This window comes from Chelonoidis abingdonii, chromosome 7 (assembly GCF_003597395.2).
Source record: "Chelonoidis abingdonii isolate Lonesome George chromosome 7, CheloAbing_2.0, whole genome shotgun sequence".
NCBI lineage: Eukaryota > Metazoa > Chordata > Testudines > Testudinidae > Chelonoidis > Chelonoidis abingdonii.
Window position 1 is genome coordinate 66569165 of NC_133775.1, and position 26463 is coordinate 66595627.

General features: G+C 49.3%; 2 protein-coding genes across 2 annotated transcripts in view; both read right to left on the bottom strand.

Moving 5' to 3' along the window:
* LOC116818148 (myomegalin-like) overlaps nt 1–26463 on the bottom strand; it is a 144658-nt gene that overhangs the window by 64977 nt on the left and 53218 nt on the right. The window lies entirely within an intron of this gene.
* On the bottom strand, nt 485–14852 carry LOC142047156 (uncharacterized). Its single transcript, XM_075068276.1, has 9 exons — nt 13609–14852; nt 8181–8300; nt 4957–5076; nt 4623–4715; nt 4228–4452; nt 2529–2687; nt 2046–2159; nt 1619–1756; nt 485–766 (listed from the first exon to the last, which is right to left on the bottom strand). Exons 1-9 carry the CDS (start codon nt 14743–14745, stop codon nt 485–487), a joined length of 2388 nt encoding a protein of 795 aa, XP_074924377.1. The 5' UTR covers nt 14746–14852.

Genomic DNA, 26463 nt, shown 5'->3' on the forward strand with positions numbered 1-26463 from the left:
CGTCCACACTAACAGTAATCCGATATGTTAATATCGAATTTAGCGCTACTCCTCTTGTCGGGGTGGAGTACAGAAATCGATTTAAAGAGCCCTTTATATCGATATAAAGGGCGTTGTAGTGTGGACGGGTACAGCGTTAAATCGATTTAACGCTCTTTAAATCGATTTAAACATGTAGTGTAGACCAGGCCTCAGAGGCTGATGTGCCTCTGTGCTTCCATTCTGTAGAGAGAGCCTTTGCTTCCACAGAGCTGGCAATTGTTGGTGCTCTCAAACTGAGGACTATGCTAGTTTAGATATTTTTACATTGCCTCTGATGTGCTCCCTCCTCCGCACTGCGACCAAGAGCACAGAGATTTTAAAAGGTGACACACTGGGGGATCACCAAGAGGAGCAGGGTTATGAGTTTGCCCCCTGCCCCCTCCCATACACTCCACCAAATCAGGGTAATGCGTCTGACACCCCCTCCAAGGGGAGCAGGATGTCACAGTGGCACTAAGTGGCCCAGAGGCCCGGCAGTAGTGCTCAGGGATCCCATCCAAGAGAGAATGGCTGGAAGCACTGCAGCAAGGAGCATGGGCCTTACTTCCACTTCCTTGTTCCTGTCGTGCAGAGAGGTCTGCAGTTGCTGTATTATCCCCTCCTGCTCCTTCTGCCAACAGCTGGATTTCGCCTCAACTTCCTCTTTCAGCCACTGGAGGTTCTGGCAGGTTGCTGTCACTTGCTCTAGTTCCAGCGTCTTGGCTTTCAGTAGGCTCTCCATGCTCTAGGGACCAAAGAGAAAACCAGGAACACAATGAGGCCCAAGTAGCTTCTTGTGCACTTAAGTAAACAGAATTGAAACTATTCAGTCTCTTCTACCCTTTTGTGCAGCCCCGAACAGTCATTACATTCACTCCCTAAGGAAAGCTTCCACCTCAGCATCCAGCTGAGAAATGCCACATGGAACTAGTAATTTAACCCCTTCCTTCCCCAGGTGCAGGAGGCCATCAGAAAACTGCCTGGTGAGGAGGGATGAGGATGTATGCAGCTAGTATGCTGAGCAAGCACTCATCAGAGAAGAGCCACAAGAATGAGTAAAGGATTAGCAAACATGCCTTATAGTGACAGACTCAAGGAGATCTATTTAGTTTAACAAAGAGAAGGTTATGAGGTGACTTGACCACAGTCTATAAGTATCTACGTGGGGAACAAATATTTAATAATGGGCCTTTCAACCTAGCCGAGAAAGGTCTAACACTATCCAATGGCTGAAAACTGAAGCTAAACAAAGTCAGCCTGGAAATAAGGTGGAAATCTTTAAGTGAAGCTAATTAACCATTGGAACGACTTCCCAAAGGTCATGGTAGATTCTTCATCATTGACCATTTGAAAATCAAGATCCTTTCTAAAATTATTGTGGGCCAGGTCTCTGGCCTGTTTTATGCAGATCAGAATAGCTGATCACAGAGGTCTCGTCAGGCCATGGAATCAATGAGGCAGTCAAAGCACCAGCATTAAGGGCTGGCCACACCAATGGAATGAATGCTGTGCCAAGCTGACCCAGGAGCTCTGGTGATCACCTACACAGAGGTGCACTGCACAAGGGACAATATACCGAGGAGGGGCTCACACTTACATGAATGGTGGCCTCATTACTGGACAGGACGCTGCGCAGTCTCTCCAGGTCGTACTCCCGCTCTCTCACAGAGAGATGGAGATGTTGCAGCTCTTGCTCCTTCTCTTCCACAGCACAAAATTTCTCATCTATTGCTCGCTACAAGGAGAGAAAAGGTGACAGAGATCATAGAGAAAGAATCCCTCGTGCGGGGACAGCATCCTGAATTCTCTTGCCATGCAGCCTACTTCACACTACGGGGGAGAACTCGGCTCACTCCATAGGGATGGGAAAGTGGGGACAGCCCCAGGGAAAGGGAGAGCAGGGGATACCAGACCTGGGCAAGGGACAGTAAAGCACAAAGGATGCTGTGCACCCCCCTTAAGAGTCCAGGGACTGAGCTCAGGGAAAGGATGGAGGAGATTGTGCTGGAATGTCCTGTCCTTACCTCCAGAGCAGCATCTCGGTCTTTGATTCGCTGCTGCAACTTCTCCAGCATAGCATCAGTCACCGCAGGGTTCTTCTCCAAGCTCTGCCGACGTTGCAGAAGTTCCCAGGATTCCTGAATGTGCCCCATAAGCACACATCAGCACAGACACCAACATTACTGAGCCAGTGCAGGGAGTTCCGAGGTCAGAGCACCTCTCTCTGAGTTCACTCTCCTCTCCCCACACTCAAAGGATGGCAGAATCCACAGGTCAGGTCAATATTATTCTGTCTGATTCCCTCCCCAGTCAGGGCTCACCTCAGGCTGAGTTGTACTGGCATCAGCCACAGCTACAGATCCCTCTGTGTGGCTGTAGCCAGAGGGCTGTCCTCAGACTCCAATCTCCCTGAGAGCAGGCCCTGGAAAGCTGCATATGGTCATGTGGTTGCAGGCACCCAAATACCAAGGTGAGGCTAATCCTTAATTCACATCATTTCACCTCACCTGTAGAAGCTGTTCTTTGTGAGCCAGCCTCTGGCTCAAACGCTGAACACGCTGCTCTTGGGCCCGGATCTCACAGCATTTCTCCCCCTCCAGGGCCCGCAGCTCCTGAACCTTGCCCTGTAGCTCTGCTTGTACCTGCTGCACAACACCACGCAGCTCCTGAAAGGAAACACACTTCTCACTTCTTTGCTATAAGATGCCCACTTAACAGAAAGCCCTGTTAGTCAGTCACTCCAGAGATGGAGACACCCTCAGGAGCCACTGTTATCCTGTTAAAAACAACAAGGAGTCCGGTGGTACCTTAGAGACTAACAGATTTATTTGGGCATAAGCTTTTGTGGGTAAAAAACCCACTTCTTCAGATGCATGTTATCCTGTTGAATCTCACAAGGTAAAGGGCAGGAGAGGACAACAGGGGTTCAGATGTTATAGGCTGCTGTCTTTCAGATCAGAAAACTGGGAGCCTGACCGCCTTCCGCAGGAGAAGGGGATGCTAACCCTTCAGCAAGCATATGGATGGAGCACCGATGAAGAACATCTCCATGTGGTTCAGCTTATGGAAGCTGGGTTCAGTACATGTATAGCACACATGTAGATGGAGATAGGGTTTTCACAGCTTCATGGACAGATGTCAGTGTGGACCGTGGCTGAGTATGTCTTAAGTGGGGAGTTCCTATTCCCCATCTCCATTGCTATGGAGTTTAATACATCTCCACATATCTGATTACTTACCCACATGGTGAGTAGGAGTTTTATACAGCACAGTCACCAAAGCAAACTTTCAAACATTTATTACTTCTTCTTTGAAATTACACAGAGACATTTAGTGATTTTTAAACTCTAAATCCACCCATCTCACCAAAGTGACCACTTGACACGGAATACCAGCCACATGCCTCTTTCTTTAGTTCTATGTATTATTTTGTGCCCAGCGCAAGAACAGCGCAATTAACTCTTAACTTCTTCAGAAAGTCACTTCAGAGTAGGTCCAATCACATGAAGTTCGGTAGTGAAACTGACAAGCAACTGGAATAAGGGTTAGAAGAAAAAAAATCATAACATATCAGGGTTGGACGGGACCTCAGGAGGTCATCTAGTCCAACCCCCTGCTCAAAGCAGGACCAATCCCCAGACAGATTTTTGCCCCAGATGCCTAAATGGCCCCCTCAAGGATTGAACTCACAACCCTGGGTTTAGCAGGCCAATGCTCAAACCACTGAGCTATCCCTCCCCCTGTTCTGCACTCAATTCCCTAACTGCACTTCCGCAAAGTGAAAAATTTGTTGGTGACTGTACAACTTTAAAACTGATACAATTTTTCCTGTGCATGTAGGAACCATTTTTTAAATCCCCTCTTCTAGCCAGAAATGAAGTTTTCAAGTCCACCCCGGCTAATCCACTGGGGAAACAGGAGTATAGCATCACAAAAAGAAACAGGACATTTGCACCCGTTAAAGTATACCAGTAAGTGACACTACTGATCCACTGTATTCAGTCTCTGCACTGACTGTGTGCACGTACCGCTGAATGTAAGCTAACAGGAAAGACAAAGAAAATGCACAGCACAGCACCCACTTAAGGCATTCAGCTAATATAAGCATTATGAAGGCCAGTGGTTTGCTTTCTTCATATGGAAAAACACTTTACTGTCATCTGCATGTGGCATCAGGCCATGCCCAACTGCTGAAGCATGCCATACCTGATTGTGTTTCCACGACACCTCTTTCAGCTGCTGTTCCTCCTGTACAGCAGCCTCTAGAAGCTGGGTAGTTCTCCTGGCTTCAGCCAGTTGATGTTCTTTCTGCCACTGAGCCCTCTTCAGCTTCTGCATCTCCAGCTGGGTGCAGAAGAGTGTGTTCTGCAGATCTAGCAGTGCCATGTGCTGCTGCTGCTGCTGCTGGGAAGGGGATGGACCCTCCGAGGTCTGACAAGAGAGGAGAACAGAAATGTGAGAGTGTTTAAGCATGAGCTCACAAGAGCTGTTCAGAACAAGGAAGGAGCATGTGACAGTGAAATACCCAAGGCCTTTCAATTTTCTTTTAAAGGCAAAGGCCCCTCATCTCTGGGCGGATGGAGGGGCCCACAGGGACGTACCTGCAAGTGTCCAAGCTGGCTTCTATGTAACATGTCTCGTAGTTTGCCTATGGTCTCATTCTGCCCTTCAATCACATGGTACAGCTCCTCTGTCTGCAAGATAGGGGATAGAACACCCAACTGTTAGCAAGCCCCACCTCCCCAGGAGTCTTGGACACAGATTGCCTCTTCCTGTTGTAAGTGCTTTGACAGAAACAAGTCACAGGAGAAATGTGCAAGGTTCAAGGATGGCTGAAGGGTTCCCTCTGAATTGCTGCTAGAAGAGCATGCTTCCCTGCATCCACATTTCCTATGTAAGGGCGCAGCACCGGCCCTCCTCAACAGTGCTAATTACCTCACTCTCTTTGCTCTTCAGGGCCTCATTCAGACACTGGATTGTACGATCTTGTCTCTGGGATGCTTCCTGGATAGACTTTAATTCAAAATTCATCTCATTTAGCTTTTCCTGCAGCAACTGAACACAGGGAACATAACGGTTTAGTTACCAAGCCCAAAACTTCAAATTGTCCCTAAGAATCCCTCCACACCATACTGGGTCCCCAGCACCCAGAGGTTCCTCTTTATTTCCCCACATCAAGACCAATGTGACTCCCTCTGAAGTCTGGCTCTGCTGCTCTTGAGCTGGGTGGAGAGAGTAGCGACAAGGCAATGCAAGGCCTTCCCTTCTTTCACAGGCACTGAGGCCAACTTCCAGCCATAGGCACTGACTCAGAGTGCTCTGGGGCTGGAGCACCCATGGGGAAAAAATGGTGGGTGCTGAGCTCCCACTAGCAGCCCCCTCATCAGCTCACTCCCACCACCCCAGTGTCTCCCAACCACTGGCAGGTCCCATGGATCAGTGTCTCCTCCTCTCTCCATGCACCTCCCGCCAGCCGCAATCAGCTGTTTCGCAGCATGCAGGAGGCTGGGAGAGGGGGGGAGAAGTGAGGATGTGGCGCGCTTCAGGGAGGGGACGGAACTGGGCAGGAAGAGGCGGGGCAAGTGGAGCAGGGGTGGGAAGAGGCAGGGTGGGGGTGGAGCCTTGGGGGAAGGGTGGAGTGGGGGCGGGACCTGGAGCAGAGCTGGGGGTCAAGCCCCCCCCGCCCCCCGCAGCACTTTGGAAAGTCGGCACCTGTGCTTTGAGCCCTCAGTGATCCAGTCTGAGGGACGAGCTGGAATCCTGGCCTCCGACCCCACGCATCACAACACCTTGCGCATCCACCAGGAGAGCCCTTCTTACTCTGTCTGATACTGTCTCCGACACTCAGCTGCCTAGTGCCATTCCCAGTTTCTATTACTCATTTCCCCAACTCCTTCAAAAGAGGAAGAGAGGCTCCAGCCCATAGTACTCCTGGAGATCTGGAACCTCCAAAACGGAACCTACGTATCCCAGAGACCACTTCCTTTCCCTCCAACTCACCCACTACAGCTAGAGCATTACAGTTACATATTTACACTCTTCCTCCCTTACTCCAGGTAGCACTATCCAGCCAGCCACTCACTCTTGCAGTAACTGCCTGGATTTAGTTAACACCATACTCAAGCAAATGCATGGTCCATCCGGTCCAGTATCCTGGCTTCAACACAGTGAAATCCACATAAGGGAATCCGCACCCCGCTACGTTCAGCCTCCTGGGCCCGCTCCCCAATGAGTCAGGACCACTTCAAGCTGGTACAACTACCATGCTCTTATTCTTGTGTCTGGTCCCCACCGCCTCAGTGGCAACAAGGTAGCAGGCTCCTGGCTCCTTCTGAGCCTACTCTCCCCTCCTGGTCTCTGCCCCACCCTCCGGATTCTCTGTCTCCCAAGCGTTTAGCCCCAGTTAACAAGGCTGGGGCCAGTCCTAGCTAGTTGCCCAGCCCCAACCCATTTCCCTGATGGAGGCTGGAGTGGCACGTGCTGATTAGGGCTTCCCCCGCCACACAGAAGTTTTGCAACATCATGGCTGGAGGGGAAAGCTGGTTTATGGCCTGAAACATGCATGACAAAGCACCTCCTTGTTTTCATCCTCACTAGTGTAATAGAAGATAAATCATTTCTCAATCCCGCTGAGCCATTGCTTCCATAATAGCATGTGGAAGTGACTTACACAAATGAAGTTGCTTAATAAAAAGTGTTTAATCAGTTTTAAATATCGCCTTTCAAACATCTTCTATTATGAGAAGGTAAATATCTATAATGACCTTGATACCACAGTGGTCCTCAAATACTCTCACATGACCGTCTCTATACTGCTTATTAATTTATATACCTGGCACGTTACCTCTTATTTGGCTTCTTTTGAAAATAAATTGCCCTTGTCTTTTTAATTCCACATCCCTAATCATTTTCATTGCTGCTCTCTGGATCTTTTCTATTTCGAAGTTATGCTTCCGGAGCATGGCTGGCCAAACTGAACTCAAGTGTTCCAGTTATGGACAACAACTGATGTCTATGAGGGCACAGTAACAGACTAAGTTTTACCATCCCTTTCTTAACACTGCTAAACTCTCTTTGCAATTTTGCCAGTTGCTGCATGCTGAGCAGAAGTTTGCATGGAGCTGTTCACAATGACCTCTGTGGTGTTTTCCTGATCGGTTACAGTTAATTTACAGCACCACAATGGGCATATATAAAACCAGCTATGCCTTCCCATGTGTATTCATTTAACTTGCAACTAGGCTGGCCATCTTCTTGTTCAGCTAATTTTTAATTCATGACCTTTAAAAGCATGCCAGGGTGGGCCCCTGTGCAGGCTGACCTCCTTCACCCCACACCAAAAGGAGGCTGGCTGCCTCCACGGCAGTTTCCCTCTCTGCCTGCAGAAGTCTCACCATAGAGCAGGAGTGGCCAACCTGTGGCTCCAGAGCCATATGCGGCTCTTCAGAGGTTAATATGCGGCTTCTTGCATAGGCGCCAACTCTGGTGCTGGAGCTATAGGTGCCAATTTTCCAGTGTGCTACAGGGTGCTCACTGTTCAACTCCTGGCTCTGCCCCAGGCCCCGGCCCCACTCCACTTCTTCCCCTAAGGCCTTTCCACTCCTTTCCCTGAGTCTGCCATGCCCTTGCTCTCCCTGCCCCCAAGCTTCCTGCGCACTACAAAACGGCTGATCACGGCAGACACGAGGCGCAGTGATGGAGGGTCAGTGGTGCTGCTGGCAGATGGGAGACAGTAGGGGCAGGGAAACTGATGGGAGGCTGCTGACATGTTACTGCCGCTCTTTAGCGATACACATTGGTAAATTCTGGCTCCTTCTCAGGCTCAGGCTGGCCACCCCTGCCACAGAGAAGCAGCAGCCAAGAAGCCAGAGTGGGGGGGGCAGGCAGTGGGTGGAGCTAGGGGATGTAGGCATCTTTCCTCCAATGGAGGCCCCCGGCACAGGGGAAGGTCTTTCAAACACTGCTTTAGAACCGGCATAAAGAAGGAAGCTGCACAGCGCAGCTATAGGAAAGGAAGCAATTTCTAGCCCGGTTGAAGGCCAATACCACCACCTCAGTTTGGGCAACTTCCAGTGCCTGCAATGATACTTCATGACTATTGCTAATTAAGGTAAACGAGAATCCTCAAGGAGCTGAACGTGCAGCCAGTAAACAAATACCTTGTTGGTGGCATCATACTGCTGGATTTTGTCCTGCAGCTCAGCAGCATGTGATTCAGACACACGACCATTCGCCACAGGGTCACACTGAGTCAGCTGCTGATGGTCCTCAGGCAGATTCTGGAGAGAGAAAAGAGAAGCGGGCGGCCTGAGTCCTTGCTTGGTTTCCATTCAGAGTGGTGGTGGCCCTCTTAACATGGATTTCAAAATATTTGCTCCTTATAGCTGCCTTCTCAACATCCTGCCATGTGCACCTCCACCCTCTCTGGCTACGTGTCTGGCTGATCCTTTAGGGACCTTCTGGCAGTTCCTCCTCCCCTCCCAAGGGTCTGTTCTTGGTCCACTGTTCTCCCTTTACACCCTCTCACAGGGTGATCTCATCTGTTCATACAGCTTCAACTACCATCTCCAGCCAGCAACTCACCAGTCTACTTCCCCCACTCCAATCCTATCCCTCCTGCGTGCCTTGCAGTCAGCTTAACATGGCCAGAGCTGAATTTAGCTTCCTTCAGAAACTCCATTCACTTTAGACCAGCACCAGTTCCTTAGCCCATAATGCAGGATAATCGCTGCCGCCCCCCCTTACCGTCACACCCAGCCAGTCCTGACACTTCATCATCAGGATCTGACCTTTTCTGTCCAATCTGACAGCAAACACTCTCGTTCAGATCCTTACCTCCTCTTCCTATTATTGTTAGCTCCTTCTGAGGGGCCTCCCTGGCACTCACATCACCCCCTTCAGTCCATCCAAAATGCTGCTGCTAAGATCACCTTCCTCACCACAGGACTGGAACCTACTCCTTACCCTCTTTGAATCACTCGGCTGGCTCTCATCTACACAATGTCCAGCCCAAGATCAGGACCGGCTCCAGAGTTTTTGCCGCCACAAGTGGCAGGGAGAAAAAAAAAAAAAGCCATGATTGCGATTGGTGCCAGCTCCACTGCACTCTTCTTCGGCGGCAATTCGGTGGCAGATCCTTCCCTCTGAGAGGGACCAAGGGACCCACTGCTGAATGGCCGCCAAAGAGCCCTATGTGCCACCCCTTCCCCTTGGCCACCCCAAGCTCCTGCTTACTGAGCTGGTGCCTGGAGCCAGCCCTGCCCAAGATTCTTGTAATCACCCTTCACAGTTCTCCACAACTTAGCTGACCTCCTTCTGCGCTGCCCCTTCCACTCTCAGTGATGCCAGCCTCAATGCCCTACTTTATCCACAAATATCGTTGCCTGCTCCTGCAACACGCATGGAATGCCCTTTCTCAGATGATTTGTGAGGCCAATACTTCTCATTCAGGTCCCCCCACTTGCTCCAGCTACTAGGCCTGAAAAAGTTAGCCAAGACAGACATGAATTTACTTGGAAAGCAAAGAAAAAGAATCACACCTTCCTTAGCGCAGCATGCTGTGTGCCAGCAATCGCTGGGTAATTACATAATAATTTGATTGACACGTCTATCATCAGCCCTCCTTACTGTCTCCCTCCTTCACAACTAATTAGGCCTGTAAGCTCTTTGGGGCTGAGTTCAAACCCACTCTGTCTGGAAGGTGAGAAGCGCTTTTTCAGGTAGCAGCAGCAGCAGACAACTGTTATCGGGGAAAATGCAGCCGCCGCCCAAATTTACTAATGCTTTCCTGCTGAGGACACACTAAAGAAGATTTGAGAATGCCTCGGCCAGACTTTCTTGAGACGACAAAGCCAGCTCCAGGCATCCCTACGCACAGCTCACATGGCAGCTCACTTTGACTAGCTCTAGCTCACTGAGTTTTCCTCTCTGATGATCATAGGAAACGGGTCCCTCAAAGGAGCAAGTGCTTCCCCAGCAACAGCAAGCAGAGAGAAACCCTGAATGCCTGAAGGCAGCACACTGCTCTTCAGCCTTTGAATGCTGGGTATTGTTTTCTTTCTGCAGACTGATTTTTGGTTCCAACCTGCTCCTGCTCCTCCCCACCCCCGTTTGTTCTCACCTTCCTGGTTCTGTCTGATATTCTTCTTCATCTTCCTCCTTTATCCCCCACTCCTCTCCTCATCTTCTCGGCCTCCCCCTCAATGATCCTCTTCCCCTTCTTTCATCCCCCCTTCCACTTTTCTGCTCCTGTTTCCTCACTCCCTCCTCTCATTTGCTCTCCCTCTGTTCTTCTATAAGCTAAAGGGGACAAAAACTGAACCTACAACCCTATGACCAGCACCAGCGACCACTTTGCTTGGACGCAACATTCCTTCCCCTCCCAAGCCTTGCATTTCTTCCAGTTTCAGATGTAAGCTCTTCAGGGCTGGGAGGCCGGACCGTGTTTGTACAGCAAACAGCACGGTAGGACAATGATCCTGATACACAGCAATATATATAAACCAAATAGCAAGAGCTGCAGAGGCAGTGCTGCATTCTGTCTCTGGGTTACAATGAGATACTAAGCACCAACATCTCTGGTAGGTTGATGAGAGTGCACATGGCCTCTGAAGGATGGAACAGCAAGGGCTGTGGGCTGAAGAGGAGAAAAATGGGGAAGGAACCTTAAGGCAACTCGGATAGCCAGGAACGTCCCATATTCTATGAGGAGGCTGTTAACAAGAGTCAGGCTGCTGGGAAAGCAATACAAGGAGCCCTCTGCATCTGAACAATAAAAACCTAAAAGTGGCTCAAAGCACTGACTGCAGTCATAGCTAGATGAGATCAGCTAGCTGCTGTGTCACAGCTACAGTTAGTGGTTAGAAAATCAACAACTCCTGGCCACTTGTTCAGTTCTTCTGCCTTTGTAATTTTTAATAGCCTAACATGCTGCCCCAAATAAAAGAGCCGAAACATTTAAAACAGATCATTTTGGCTGAGCTTAGAAATTTTGTCTAGATCTAGTTCTCAGCAGGGACAAGAGTCTTTGCTTGGTTGACAGCATATTTAATGCTGTAAGTGATGGGACGAGCAATCACTTCTGAACAAGTGCCATGGACAGCGGGTAAGGTTTTAAAAAAGCTCTGCACTCTGACATCCCTGCACATTGTACTCCCTGGCCTGACTAGGGGCCCTTAAGCACAGACAGAGGCTGCTGCTAGCACATCTTACAGGAGGCAGACTGTAACTCTTTAGTTAGGCAGCTGAAAAGGCACAAGGAAAAGCATAAATTCTCCCTCCTCCCCAATTACATTCTTTTAAAAAATTGAAATATTTGAATAATTGACACACACAAGAAAATTAAGAGAGAGAGCCATGACCAACTTAGAAGAGCCAAGTCCTGGCACTTGGGATCTATCATCCTTAATTCTTCATTACTGGGACACAACTGTACCAAAAATAGAATCTTTGCACCCCAGAATTTTTTCTACATTGGCATTTTCTAAGTTCTCCCCACCAGTGCCCCTACAGCAGCAATAGCAGCATTAGCATAGACTGCCCACCTGTCTTTCATAACCACCATGTTGTCTAACCCTGCCGAGAGCAGATTTGCACAGAACAGTGGTGAAAACACTGGCAGCCAGTCTACACTAGCATTCTTGCTACTGCCTCTGGAGCTGCAAGGCTGAAAGCAGTTTTGATGTTTTGCAGAAAATGCCAGTGCCAACCAGGCCTAAGAAGTCATCTGCCTATCAGATCTTAATGCTGTGAGACATCGTAATTGTGATGATTGAACCTAAAATTCCAGGCAAGGAACAAAGACAAGAAGCATATCAGCTTCTATGAGAAATGCAGCGCCTATGATTGGCGGATTTTCACGTTAATGGAATGAGTGCAATATTTGGCTCCTGAAGAATCGTTTTCCTACTGGGGAAAAGAAGGAAAAAGACATTTATACAAAAACTATTTGCTGGCAACTGTCAGACTTTCCATTTCTAGCATTAAAGCCACCTAGAGCATGAGTAAGAGCTTTCTCCTTCTGCCAGATCCAGCCCTAAAATCTGTGGAGTGCTGGTGATAACATTTTGTTGCCATGGTAAGAAATGGGAAGTTGCAAATTCAATATGATGAATCACTGCAGAAACAGACATGTGACAAAGGCTGGAGTTTAGAAAACCCTTTGTAAGTAACTGAGATATAACAAAGATAGTAAGACATGAGAGAAAGCCAAGCCATTTAAATCCATATACAAATTAATGTTTGTTCCACTCTTGAAAGATGTGCATTAAGAAAAAAAAATCCTATTCTTAATACTGTACATATGTCCCCAGTAATGAAAAATGAGCAGTCAGGGATATAGAGACTGTAGGACAGGGCAGAAGCTGCAGCATTGGCCCTCGCTAGAAGGTTTTTCAGGCGGTTGCAGCAGATCTTCAATTTGTTGCTTTTGTCAGTTTGTGTTCCTCCATCGCACAATTTCTAGTCTGTCAATAAAGCCATGTCATAGCTGAGGCGGAAGAGTACAGGCCTCTGGAAAATGCCAGACTAGGAAAAGAATCAGCCACTGAATAGGAAATGTATCCACTAGCTACAGTTGCCATAGTAATAAATAAGCATCTTTCTAGTCCCTAAGGCGAGCAGGCACATTAGACAGCAAGACTGCTAATGTGAACACAATTATACTGACATGGATATTCCTTAATTGAAGCTGACTGGGGCTTTCTATTCATTAACAAAAGAGGTAAAGTAGTTACAGGTGTAGTTTTCTGGCCACATGCTAATCAGGATTTTAAAGCCTGGCAAAACAGAAAATCCAGAGCTATAAGTGGACTGGAATCTACACAGCGGGCAAAACACCTGAAATTCCTCTCAGAGCAGGGTCTTCAACACACAGATGCTTTGGTGGCATCTGCCACTAATCACTTGAACTTTTTAAAGGATCAGGAGACAAACCAAGTATCTAGAATGCTAGCCCTGAAATCATCCACTGAAGCAAATCCATCTCAAAGATGACAGTCTCTGTAGGTAACATACCAGTGAACCCCTGTGCGCTGTGTACATTTAAGGACAGATCCTGAGAAGGATTATAGTTTAGGACTCTGTCTGAGAGGAGGAAAATTCCTGATACAGCAGAAAAAAGCAGTTATAAAGGCCAAAAGAAATCAGCACTTAGAAGAGGTCTCTGGCAGATTACAATATTTCCTTTAGTGGAACATATAAATTTAAACCAAGTTATAGAGAATACCAAGGAAAAATAAAATAGCAGTATGTGTTTGGTAGGAAACTAAAGGCAAACTAAAATGCAAACCCACACTAGTATACTGTCTTAGGAAGGAGAAGCAGAGAGAGCGAGCAGGAGCGTGGTGAAGGCATCAAGCCCCTGAGGGGCTCACTTATTCAAAACACAGTAGGAAGACAATACCTGGTAATGGAAAATGAACTGATTGCATAGAGGGGGTACAGTTAAAACAGTTAAAAAGCCAGCTACCTATTCCTAGCCTGAGTTTGGCTACATTTAGCTATCCATTTGATCTCAGCACATCTGAATCCACAGCGGGCTCAGGGTCAGTATTTTTTTTAAACTAAATTTTGCATATTGACCTCTACCTGTATCCGAAGCGGCATATAATCTTCACCAAGATCGTCCCACAGCTCCTGCAGGTCAGAAAGCTCCAAGGGAAAGGGTTTTGTGGCTGCACTGAGAAAACCAGAACCAGCATTCACTGAGCCAAGAAGAGCACTTCCATCCACCAGGTCATGGTTAGGCTTGGAACATAGCAGGATGGATTTCACTGGAATAGGTAACCTGCTCCCTTTGGGACTCTGAACAGGCTTGTAGTCAAAAGCTTTGATCAGACTAAGGGCTAGCTCCAACCTATTCCCATACAATGACAAGTTTGGAGTAGTATAGGCATCCAAGCAATCATCACACTTCTCACTCCCTTTCGCACCTTTGTCTGCTTCCTCATCCTTCTGTCGTGGAGGGCTGACCTTAACCGTTGTGTCCAAGGATTCAACAGAGGACCCAGGAGTCCCCTCCTCCATGCTTTCTTCTTCCACAGGCACCTTGGCACTTGCTGAGTCAGCAGTTATAGGTTCACATACAGAAGATTCCTCATTGCATACACTAGCTGGCCACCTGGTGGAAAGACCACAAGAGATACTCCTGGCCACCTTTCGTGGGACTCTGCAAATTGCTTCATAATCAGCATCTGCAACACGTAATGTAGCACAGCCATGGCATCGCCTTGGGCGGTTACTCATGCTCTCTGAGGCATGGCAGCTGTGCAGTTCTGGGATATGTTCCTCATGCTCTGTCCAGCATTCAAATCCAGAATAGGCAAAGTCCTCCTGAAGAAGGGCTGTATATCTGACATCAGGCAGGCCAGAAATGTGAACAGTCACATCCCCAACAACTTTGTCATCAATACCAGAGTCTTCATTATTCCTCCTATACATGCTGGCAATGCAAAACTTGAGGCGATCCTTCTCCAGCAGCAGCTTCTGCAAACGCTCGATGGAGAGGGCTTCAATGCGAGCAATGACCGTGTCAAACCTGTAGATGCGGTCCAGCATGAATGCACACTTGCTACAAGCAAATTCAGCTTTGCCATCTCGGCAGAGCTCCTTGCCCAGGACATGGGAGAGAAGCACCTGCAAGTTGAGCTTGGCAGCCGTGTGGAATATCCAGCGTCTCTGGTTGCCACAGAGCTCCCGGGCGCAAATCCGGCAGATTTCCCTCATCTTCCTCTTTAGCACCCAGACCCACACCCAGGTGTGCTGGGGAACTCCTCCCTGCTCACTCAGTATATCTCCTGGGGGCGTTCACTGGGACCCCCTCACCTCACAGGCTCTTCCCACCTTGAGGATCCCCCTTACCTCACAGGTTGCCCCCAGGGATCCCTGACCCCACAGGCTGCCGCCTACCCTGGGGATCCCCAATCTCAGAAACTGCCACCAGGGATCCCTGACCCCACCTTAGGGTCCCCCTGACCGCACAGGCTGACCCCCTTGGGAAACACCCCTGACGCCTCAGTCTGTCCTAGGGACCCCCCCAAACTTCCCCCAGAGTCCCCCTGACCCCACAGTCCCTCCCTTGGTGACCCCTGACCTAGCCCACCAGCTCCCCGCTTGGATCTCGGGGCCTCGCCCGAGCTGCGCGCGGCCCCAGGGCAGGGCAGGGCAGGGCGCGACCGGCCGTGAGGCGGCAGCAACCCGCCACGACACGTTCCGCTATCCGCCTCCTGCCACTGGGGCTCTTTGATTACGGCTCAGATTTCAAGATGGCTCCGCCACGCATGCGCGCTCGGCCGGGCTTTCTGGGAGTTGTAGTTTCCATCCTCCGCCCACAGCCTAGTAGCGCGTGCGCAAAGAGAGCTGCAAAGCGGGCCAAAGGACGGTACAGTTTCCTCCTCCCCTCCAGGGAGATTCAGCACAAAACCCAGCAGCCGAAGAGGCTCCTCAGTGCCACACAGAGCCCACCCTCCCCATGCTCCCCCTGCCCAGGCAATGCCGTCTGCAAACAGTGACCCTACTGCACCCCCTGCCCTACCTCCCTGCAGCCAGGGCCTCTCACCACCTGCTGTGCCAGGCACCCACAATTCACTTTGTGTCCTCAGCCACTGCCAGCCACTAGCCACTATGTGCCACTTCCCACCTGCCGCCCAGCACCTGGTATGCACACATCACCAGCCTCCTGCTACCACTCGACCCACACAGTACCAGCCACACGTTCCACCACTGCGCACACCCCCAGCACCAGCCATACTTACCAATGGGCTCCTCACACTACCAGCATCACATGCGGACAGCAGTGGCCCAATGCTTAATCCTGTGTGCTGCTGACCACTACCTACCAACCAAGCCCAACCAGCACCAGCTCCCGCCTCCCAGGGCTCCAGCCAACACATCCAACACCCTGCAGCATCTAGATCCAGCTGCCATGCATAGGCACCTGCTTCCACTGTTCCCGGTGGTTGCTCGACCCCACCCCTGCACTACGCTCTGCCCCCGTTCCATCCCTTCCCCAAAGTCCCCACCCCCTTCCCACCCCTTCCCCCAAGGCCTGCCCCCCTGCCCCGCCTCTTCTCCACCTCTTCCCCTGAGCATGCCATGTCCCCACTCCTCCCCCCTCCCTCCCTCCTGGAAAGTACTAAGTGCCACCAAACATCTGTTTGGTGGCGGTAAGCGCTGGGAGGCAGGCGGAGGAGCGGGGACATGGCACGCTTGGGAGAGAGAGGAGGTTGCGGGGGGAGATTGGCTGCCTGTTGGTGCAGCCCCAGAGCACCCACAGAGTCGGCACCTATGCTGCCGTGTACCCACCATCTGCTCACACAGCTCCCTGTGCCACTATCTCAAAGCCCTGCGTAATGCCAGCACCAACTCTACCCCGTACTTCTAGCAGCCAAACAGCTCCAAAGGCTGTGTCTACACTGCCACTTTCAGCACTAAAACTTAAGTCATTCAGGGGTGTGAAAAAACACCACCCGAGTGACAAAAGTTTTAGCTCTGAAAAGTGCCAGTAGAGACAATGCTTTATCGCCGGGAGTCGGGCTCCCGGCGATAAAGCTACCACTGCTCGTTAAGGTGGAGTTTTTTAATTGCTGGGAGAGCACTTCCCCGGCGATAAAGTGTGACTACACTGCCCATGTCATGGCCGTGCTGTAACATGGGCACTGTAGACATACCCTAAGTGTGCTGGTTTGACACTAGTGGAAACAGGAGCAATCCTTTGCGGTGCAAGCTTTCCTCAGTCCAGCTCCCACCACCGTGCCCCAGTTCCAAACTGGAGAGACCACACCCAGCTAGGCGTGAAAGGAGTTGCTCAATAGTCCATTCAGCCTTCCAAATGAGCTTACTGCCAACAAGACAGCCAATTAACACCAGTTGTATTATCATTGATTATTTGCATTATGGAAGCACCTAGAGGTCAGGGCCCCATTGTGCTAGGTGCTGCACAAATGTACAACAAAGAAACAGTCCTGCCCCAAGACTCTTACAATCTAAGGCCCTGTTTACAATGGCATGTTTCTGTGCAGTAAAGCAGCTTTCTGCGCTGTAACTCCCAAGCTGTACGCACTGCCAAGCCGCTTAGTGCACAGAAACTGCACAGTTGTAGTGCTTTAAAAAAAAAAACACCCCAATGAGAGGCGTACAGCTTTCTGCACTGGTGCTACAGCACCAGTGTAGACACTGTGGCCAATTACAGTGCTACGATTAGCCTCCGGGAGGTGTTCCACAATGCCTGTTGTCACCTCTCTGGCCATCGGTTTGAACTCTACTGCCCTGCCCTCAGGTGACCAACCATCATCCCCACTCCGTAAATTCCTTTGAAATTTTGAAAGTCCCCTTTCTGTTTGCTCTGTGATGCATGCAGTGGTCTCAGCACATCTTTCCAGGTGGCCATGCCTGCTCCACACACCAGGCAATCATCTGCTTGGAGCAATACCAAGCTGCTGGACCTCATCAGCATTTGTGGAGAGCAGACTGTCCAGTCCCAGCTGTGCTCCAGCCATAGGAATTATGATACCTACGGACCGATTTCATGATGCATTACAGAAAAGGGCCATGACAGAGACACATTGCAGTGCACAGTCAAAGCGAAGGAGCTGCGGAACGCCTACCACAAAGTGTGGGAGGCAAACCGCTGCTCCGGTGCTGTGCCCACAAGCTGCCAGTTCTACGAAGAGCGGGATGCGATACTTGGAGGCCACCCCACATCCACTGCGAAGAGCACTGTGGATACTTTGGTGGCTTGTGTGCCAGTGGAGAGTGGACTGAGCCAGGAGGAAGAAATCTTGGATGAGGATGTGGACAGGGAGGAGGACCCAGAGGCAGAGGATGACTTGGAGAACAGAGAGGCATGCAGCCAGGAGCTCTTTTCTATTCCGGAAGAGGCTAGCCAGTTACAGCTGTCAGATCTTGGCGAAGCGCAAACAAGAGAGGAGGCCCCGGTAAGTGGATTTGATTTGGGGAATTGCTGAAGCAAGTTGTTGGGGGAAGCAGGTTGCAGAAAGCAGGCTTGTCTCCCATCGCATGCCTAGTCTGAGAGGTGGAACAGCCTGTTGATTGACTCCCTCACTTAATGGGAATCTCCCTCAGAGGATTGCCCAGGAAACTTATGGAGATACTGAGAAATCCACTGCCACAGGTCCTTCAGCAGAGCTGCTTTGTTTCTTGCTCCATTAACGGTAACTTTCCTGCACCACTGTGCCGTCACGGGGGCGGGGAAGGGGCTGGGGGGGGGACCACTGCTGCACACAGGCAAGCCGCATAGGGGCCAGGGTGGAAGCCGCAGTCTTGGAGAAGACCCTCCCTTGATTCCCTGCTGAACCTCAGCAGCGAGACATCTTCCATAATGATCACATCCTGTGGAAAGTGTGGGGATAGGAATGATTATCAGGCCCTCACTACAGTGCTGGCTCTCCCCAAGAGCCACATGCCCAGTGTACAGCAGGGTCCGGGAAGACTGATTTACTCTGCCCCTGTGACTACTCACCATTTTGGGGGTCTTGTGGACCATATGTGCTTGCCTGGGATCAGCCAGTTAGTGACATTGGTGAATCCTGCAAGGGGCCAGTGGATCAGGGGCTGGACATTCCAGGGAGATGCTCGGGAGTTGGAGTGTGCCCACCGCTAACCCAGAGAGAAAGAGCAGGGCCTGTTTAAGCCTAGAGGGCATTACCTGTGTTGCTGGGCAGGTGGAGTTGGGGAGCTGGCCTATGGCTTCCTCACGCTAATGGTAGGTGGTGGCCAGGTATCTCAAAGCCCTGGATACTCCTGGGGAAGCATGATAGGGAGCACAAGGAAACAGGGAGACACTAGTGGTCAGCATGTGATACAAAGATCTCAGCACACTGGCTGCCTAACCCCTGCTGGGTTTCTCAGAGGCCACGGCAGAGTGGAGTTTGACGGAGGGGTTTGGAGGACACTAAGTGGGATGCTCCTTCCAAGTGGAAGAGTCACAGAGGAGCCTGTTGAAAATGTTTGAAATGGGCAATGGAGATGGGCCCTGCTCCTGGCACAAAGGCTTGGAATTGGTCTCTCAGTTCTGTGTAAGATGGGGGTGTTGCGATGTGGACCCTGGATTTGCACTTCCAGACTCACACCGAGAAGGCCACTGTAGAGCACACACTGGCTGATGCAGGCAGGGTTCGGGTTGAACAAATTCATGAAAATTAGAAAAAAAAAAGTTTGATAAAAAACAATTAACGGCAGAGTAACAAATCGGCAACCCCACAAACCCGAGTACGCAGCCATGGAGGAGACAGGAATCCAAATGGGGGCCCAGTGCCTCTAGCCCTCTGTGTACAGAGAGGAGGGAGGGGGGTAATGGATTGTCTCATCTGCTGAAGAAAGAGGCAAGCACAGGGACCCTGATTGGTTGCCCTTCCACAGGAGGTGTGGTAATGGACCACTTAGGTGGAGAGTCCCCTTGAGGCAGGCAGGATTTCCCCTGGGGACCCATGAACGGGTTAGAGAACTTGTAATCTACGAGGAAGACCCATGGAGTTAGCAGATCAGTGTGCCAGCTGCCAAGGCACAACTTGTGGCCTGGGGCATCAAGCTGCTCCCACACTGTATGAACTGGCAGAGCGGGTGGCACCTCACTGCAGAGCATGGAAGCGGAGCTACAAAAGGGAGGCTTTTTCATGCGGTGTTTTTAGCAGGCAGAGGCATTGGCTGACTGGGGGCTGGCAGAGGAGGTGCAGCCTGCGTCCTGCTGTAGCTCTCCAGTTCATGACTGTGCTCCAGGCTCAAAGATTTCATAGCCCTTTTGTTTGCAAAGAAACACTCCACATGTAAACACAGCAAAGCAGAGCTGCTGAACTGAGCCGGATTTAGCCACACAGCAGGAGCCCACAGCTCAAGGAGCTGAGCTTTCAGGCCTGTAGATGGTGTCAGGTCCTGGGCCAACTGGAACCAAAGCTCTCAATGCAAGAAAGGCCTTGAGGCATGGACTCCTACCTATCTATAGTGTTTTCTACAGCACCCAACACCATCCTAGTGAGCGCACCACCACCAGCACCAAACACCCGCAGGCTCAGCTTAGAAAGTGGAAGTGCCAGAGGATTAGTGAAGAACAATTTTGTTAATAAGAGATAAGAAGAAACTACATGGTTCAAACTGAGCTCAGTATCCCTGAGGCCAGTGGTAGCCAATACAGAGATCCTGGGGAAGCAATTTCCCTTACAAGGACAGGCTGCTGAAGCAACAGGGGGCGCCAATGTTCCACGGCAAGAACTGGTGTGAGACCCCCCCCCAGCTGCCAATCACCCCACCCCACCCCAAAAACACAGTCTGGGGGACCTGCACCGGGGCCATGTGTAAGAGCCTAGGCCCAAGAGCAAGGATCTGTTGCAATTAGGATCTCTAAAGAATATGTCCCTTTCCTTACAAGCAGCATTTCAGCTGCCATTATTAAAGGGCTGCGCCTCCTGGTATTTTGACAATAGCAGGAATACCTCAAACCGAAGAACCACAGGTGAGTTAATTCCTAATATCAGAGTCTTGCATTTGTGCATTTGCCAAAAGATTTCTGAGTATCACTGTCAAACCCTTTCCAGGAACACAGCCAATCAGGATGGAGAATGTGCAGCTCTCCCAGGTGTTCCATATGTCCAAGGTTGTTAAATCTAAGTTCAGTTTCAAGACGGATATAAAATATAAACACATCCCTTTCCCCCAGGCACCACCAACAGAAATCAACATCACTGATCAGTAACAGTTCTGTGCATATGTCACACAGTGGTTTGAGCACTGGCCTGCTAAACCCAGGGTTGTGAGTTCAATCCTTGAGGGGGCCATTTAGGGATTTGGGGCAAAAATCTGTCTGGGGATTGGTCCTGCTTTGAGCAGAGGGTTGGACTAGATGATCTCCTGAGGTCCCTTCCAACTCTGAGATTCTATGATGCACAAACCCAGGTTCATCTTCCCACTCCATCCTTGCAGCTTTGGTGTCACTGTATCCTCGAAAGAGAGCCTGGGTCCTCTTCATTGCTGTTGGGGCTCATTCTCTATTGCCCTTCCCACGGTCTCTGTACCTTAGGATGCAGGCAGTGAAGCTTGTCTAGGCATAACTGCCCAGCATAAGCCTCCAAGAATGTGGCTTTGAAGAAGCAATATATTCAGAGAACTCCACCAGCAGCTGGTTAGTAATCTAGTTTGATCCCTTCATGGCACTGAAAGCCTTACTGATGCTTGGAGCTAGCTTTTCAGAGGGTTTTTTAAGACCTCAGTTTAAAACTGTACATGCAGGCAATAATTAGGAAGAGCAAAAAACGTTATGGGATTAGACCATAATTCCCTATGTTAGGCCTAACTGGAAATATAGCATAAAGGCAGTTATGCCAACTTGACTGAAATCAGGCTAGCAGGGGTCTCTGGGTAAACTTTGAGTGAAAAAGTACTGAAGAAGCAGTATGTTGCTCAAAAGGTTGGGAAATGATAAGATAAGAAAGAAATGGGACTCGCGATGTATAGCTTCTCTTCCCTTAGCCGCCTCAGCAGCTGGGAAAGGGTTACTTTAAGCGTACTTATATCAAATTTGAGAGTGGAGCTTTACCAGGATTCAACGTATGGGAGTTTTCCAGCTTGAAGGACACTTCTCATTTAATGTTTCATCAAGTATCTATGAAACCATTGGCTTCAAAGGTTTACACACGATGCAAAGAAGACACCTAATCAGAAAACCTCATCTAAATAAGTAAGTAGTGAAGGAGGTGCATTCTAATTAGCTGGGTGCCAAATTAGTCTAATCCGGCATGGCTCTCTATGGTAGCTTCTAATCTCTAATTAGAACACAGGCAGGTACACCCCAGGGCTGATTAGTGATCAGAGTGCTGGCTAGCTGTTGATTCCCGGTACTCTGATTACACTGATTTTCTAAGAAAAGGTCATTTCTTTTATTACTTTGTTTACAACATGCACCTAGGTTTTTTTTTTGTTTGTTGCAGAGAGAATCTTTAGTCTTCTCCACATAAAGTGTGATGTTAAGGAACAAAAGCATCAACATGTCCAGTAAAGAAGGAAACATCCAGCTGAGATAAGTGGAAGGGAATTCATGAAGAATAAAATCCGATCCTGTAGTCTAGCTTGAAATTAAAAATGACAGGGTTGGATCTGCTTTTGGCGTATGAAATTCCTCACCTCCACTAATATAGAACACAAACACCAAAGAATAAATCATCTGAAAACTGGAGCACACAGGTAGTTCAACAGTGAGTCTTGAATGATAAACCTGAAAGACAAAAATAGAAAAAAAGAATTTGTATCAGATATCAAAGAGAAACTAGACAGAATAGTAACTTAAGGCTGCCTGAAGGCATTTGGTATCAGTGTTATAGCTGCCTTGGATAATATGACAGATTAATAGCCAGACAAACAGACAGAAAATGATTGATAAATAAATACCCAAAGCCTTATGCAGCATAAGATTACTTACTATATAAAAAGGAATAATTGCCAAATTCCTACTGATACAGTTGCCCCATCCGCTTTCTACAAAGCATCAGTAACTCTATTTTTTAACCCGTGTAAATCAGAGAAAATACAACTATTAGCTGAATAAAATAATAATATAATAATATAATATATAATAATATACAAAGTTGCAATCCCATTATAGCCTGTAAGAGAATTTATAATCGTGAATTGATACATATCTTTCTGAAAATGATTCCAGATATCAGTTACTTTGGGAAGGCATGATGGCCTCGCAGCATTTGAATCACATATAATTAGATTCCACTGTAATCTCAGATACTTTGCTGCCCAAATCACACATAGATCATATTACAGCCCGTACAAATTAAACAAATGGAAACAAATATCAAGCCAGTGATGGAGAAATTGTCATTCAACTGGATTTTTTTCATATCCTAAAATTAAACTCTTAAAAATAGAGAGGAGTTATGTATAATACTATCAGATAATATGCATTGTTATCCAAGATAGTGGAGTAGCAGTTAGCTCTATTCATTTATGTATGTTTTCAATAAGGTTGGATTAAAAAATAAGCAGCTTAAAAGTCATTGCTGCCTGCTCAGTTGGTCACAAGCAGTACAATGATATAGGGTAGATTCTTCTCCTCATTGGACAAAATGGTATAAAGTCTGGAGCTATTCAAGCCAGGGAAACTGACCAGTCTTAAGACTTGCATACCATTATGACCCACATGGCTACCTTCACTGAATATTCAGAAGCTGTCCTGACAACACCAAATAAATTGACTAGTGTTTCACCATAATTTCCTCTGAGTTCATGAAGATATGTAACCACAGAACTGTGATGGCCATTAATAGTAAATGTTATGCACCTTGTTGAATCCTGTACGCTGTTGTTTGCTGAGACCCAGCCATTCTTTTCAGAATTTAAGCAGCTAGTTTAGAGAGAGAATCATACATCATGCTATCACTCGAGGCTTTATTGTTGGAGCATCTCCCCCTCCCCCGTTAATTTAAGAATAAATTTCTTTACTGAAAGTATAGGTTCTGCGTTGTGTATGAAATATTAATGGTTACACAGACTTTCTTACAAATATTATAGCAAATTAAATAATATATATATATCAGTATATCCATTATTCTTCTTGCCTTTTGGTATATATCCTAGTTCTGTTGGTGGAATTAGGTCTTGAAATGGCCTATGGCTTTTCCTCTTTTCCGATAAAGTCCATCATTAGTCGTCGTCCTAGATAGACTCCTTGGAATAAAGGATAGTCCCTTGAAATTTCAAAAGCAGCTAACACAATAAAAGCGGGTTAACTCACCTTGTAACTGTGTCTTCGAGATGTGCTTGCCTCATTCCTTTCCAAGTTAGGTGTGTCGCGCGCGCGCGGCAGTTCTCGGCAAGATTTTACCTAGCAATACTCCGGTGGTCGGCAGGCGCCCCCGGCAAGTGGCGCCGCCGCTGATGGTGCCGGATATATACTCCTGCCGACCAGCCGCCTTCGGTTTCCTTCTTGCGGCACTCTGAAGTGGGAAGCAGGGCAGTGTGGAATGGATATGAGCAACACATCTCGAAGAACAACAGTTACAGAAGGTGAGTAACGTCTTTATCTTCTTTGAGTGCTTGCTCAGACCATCGCAAGTTAGGTGATCCCTAAGGCCTTATGTAGGCGGTGGGTCGGAGTGAAATATGGCAGAATGCAAAACTGCTGACCAAAGGCGCAGTATCCCGTGCTGTTGAACCAGAGCATAATGCGAAGCACAGGATGGCCAGGACCATAGAGCTGCGCAGATAGATCCGGTGGGTCGTACACAACGAGGTTAGTAAGGGTAGATCAGCCTGACTTGGTAGAACGCATGTTGATAGTGGCTTGGGAAATGTGAGCCAAATATAAACAAATGTGCGTGCACGGCAAGCACCCAAGATGAGATCCTCTGAGAGGAAACAAGTAGGGTCTTGTCTTCGGCCAGCTACTCGCGACCGAGAGTTGGGGCGAGTCAAAATGGTTTTGTCCTCTCGACATAAATGTGCGAGTGCTCCACAGAACGTCCAGGGAGTGCAATGTTTGTCCTCATCGCGTTGTAGTGTGGTGAACATGAAGAGGCCGAAACACCTTCGGGAGGAAGCCAGGTGTGGTTCTATCTGGCCCTGTTTTTGTGAACGAATGTTGGCTCGACACCATAAAGCCTGAGCTCAAAGACTCGTCTGGCCGACGTAACGGCTCCTAGGAAGCTTGTCTTCCAAGACAGTATAACAGCGAGCAGGTCGCTAATGGGTCGAACGGAAGAGACATATGTCTGGTTAGACCGGTGAGGCCAGGTTGGGCTGGGCGGCGTACTTAAGGGTGTATGCGCTGCAAGCCCTGGAGAACCTCGAAACCATAGAGTATGACTGAGCGTGTCGCACCTGTAGGAGAAACGTTCCACTGGCCAGGTACGTTGGACCAGGTGAAGGCTTCCTGCTATCGTGATAGTCACGTAGCGGTCACATCATGAGGTAAGAGACGCATCCGGGCGGTGAAATCTGCCGCAGTCCTGAGGTATGAGGTCTGGGTGGAGTGGCAGGGTAATTGAGTAGGCTATTGACAGGCCAAGCAACTGGCGTATCAGCGCTGCCTCGACGACGCTGGAGTGACATGATGATGCACGCCCTGCCCATGCGAAGTCTGAGCAGACCATGAGCCGGGGGATGGTGGGAAGCATAAAGGCGTTGGCCTTCACGGCATGAGGACAGCGTCCGAGATCGTCCGAGAGAGACCTTGCGAGGAGCAGAACCTCGGTCATCCGTTTCTGTGGTAAGCGAACAGGCCATATGTGGGAAAAATCCCACTGCTGGTAACAGATGCATGACATCAGCACGGCCGAGCACTCATGAGACAGGAAAGACCTGCTGAGTCAAAGCCGGGAGAAAGATGCTACAGATTTGCTGAGTGGGCCATGCAAAGGTCCCAGAGAGGATGGCCTCTGACAAAGGAGGAGGACCATGTCCTCCCAGGTTGTTGTGGACTGCCGTTGTGCTGGCTGTAAACACTGAGACGCCACTGCGGCAGCTGGCTGGACCCCTTACCGAGTGAGCACCTGATCGAGAGATGACGATCCGTCGTCAGGACAGTGAGGGCTGCGGGATACGCGGCATCCCTACCCCACCAGGGAGGGAGTTAGCCACAGTGTAGGGAGCCTAGGGTGTCGAGGATGGTGACTATCGTGACCATAGGGCCCGTCCGCGAGGTACGCCGATTTGAGCCGAACTTGAGAGAGGGGTGCGTAGCGTGTTTGTCAGCAGCCATGGAACCGCGGGACCGACAAGGGCGAGCCAAGGTCGTCGGGAAAGTTGCAGACCGGATGATCGTGCCATCGCCGAAACTGCGCTGTGGTAAGCGATCTGGCTAGCTCGGAGTCCAGGATAGCCCCTAGGAAGTCTACTCTGCGTGGGAACCAGAGTGATGTTTCATAGTGATCATCAGGCCTAGACATGTGAATAGGTCCCTGACGATGCCCACCGCGAGTGACTTGGTGTCGTGGATGTCTGATAAGCCAATCGTCCAGATGCAGAGAAGCAATCCAAGTCGGCGGAGGTGTGTGGCGACTACGACACACTAGGTATGCCTTCGGCTGTAGAAAGGCCAAACAGCAGACCGTAAACTGGAAGTACAGATGTTGGCTAGAAATGAAATACTCCTGTGCGGATGGGAGATGGCAAGTGAAAGTACGCGTCTTTCATGTCGAGGTGGCATACAGTCTCAGGATCTAGGACAGGATAATGTTCCCAGGGACCATGTGGAACTTCAACCTTTGATAAACTGGTTGAGGCCTCGTAGGTCTAGGATAGGTCTGAGACCTCCATACAAGTCGGGAATAAGGGAGAAGTTGGGCCGTTCATTCATCAGCGTGTGCACCTCATGTAAGAGGAATTGCGACCGAGAGGAGTCACTGAGAGGAGGGGTGGAACAAAGTGGAGGTGGTCTCACACTCCCATGTGAAGGGAAACACTGAAGACTGGGACCATGCCAAGAGG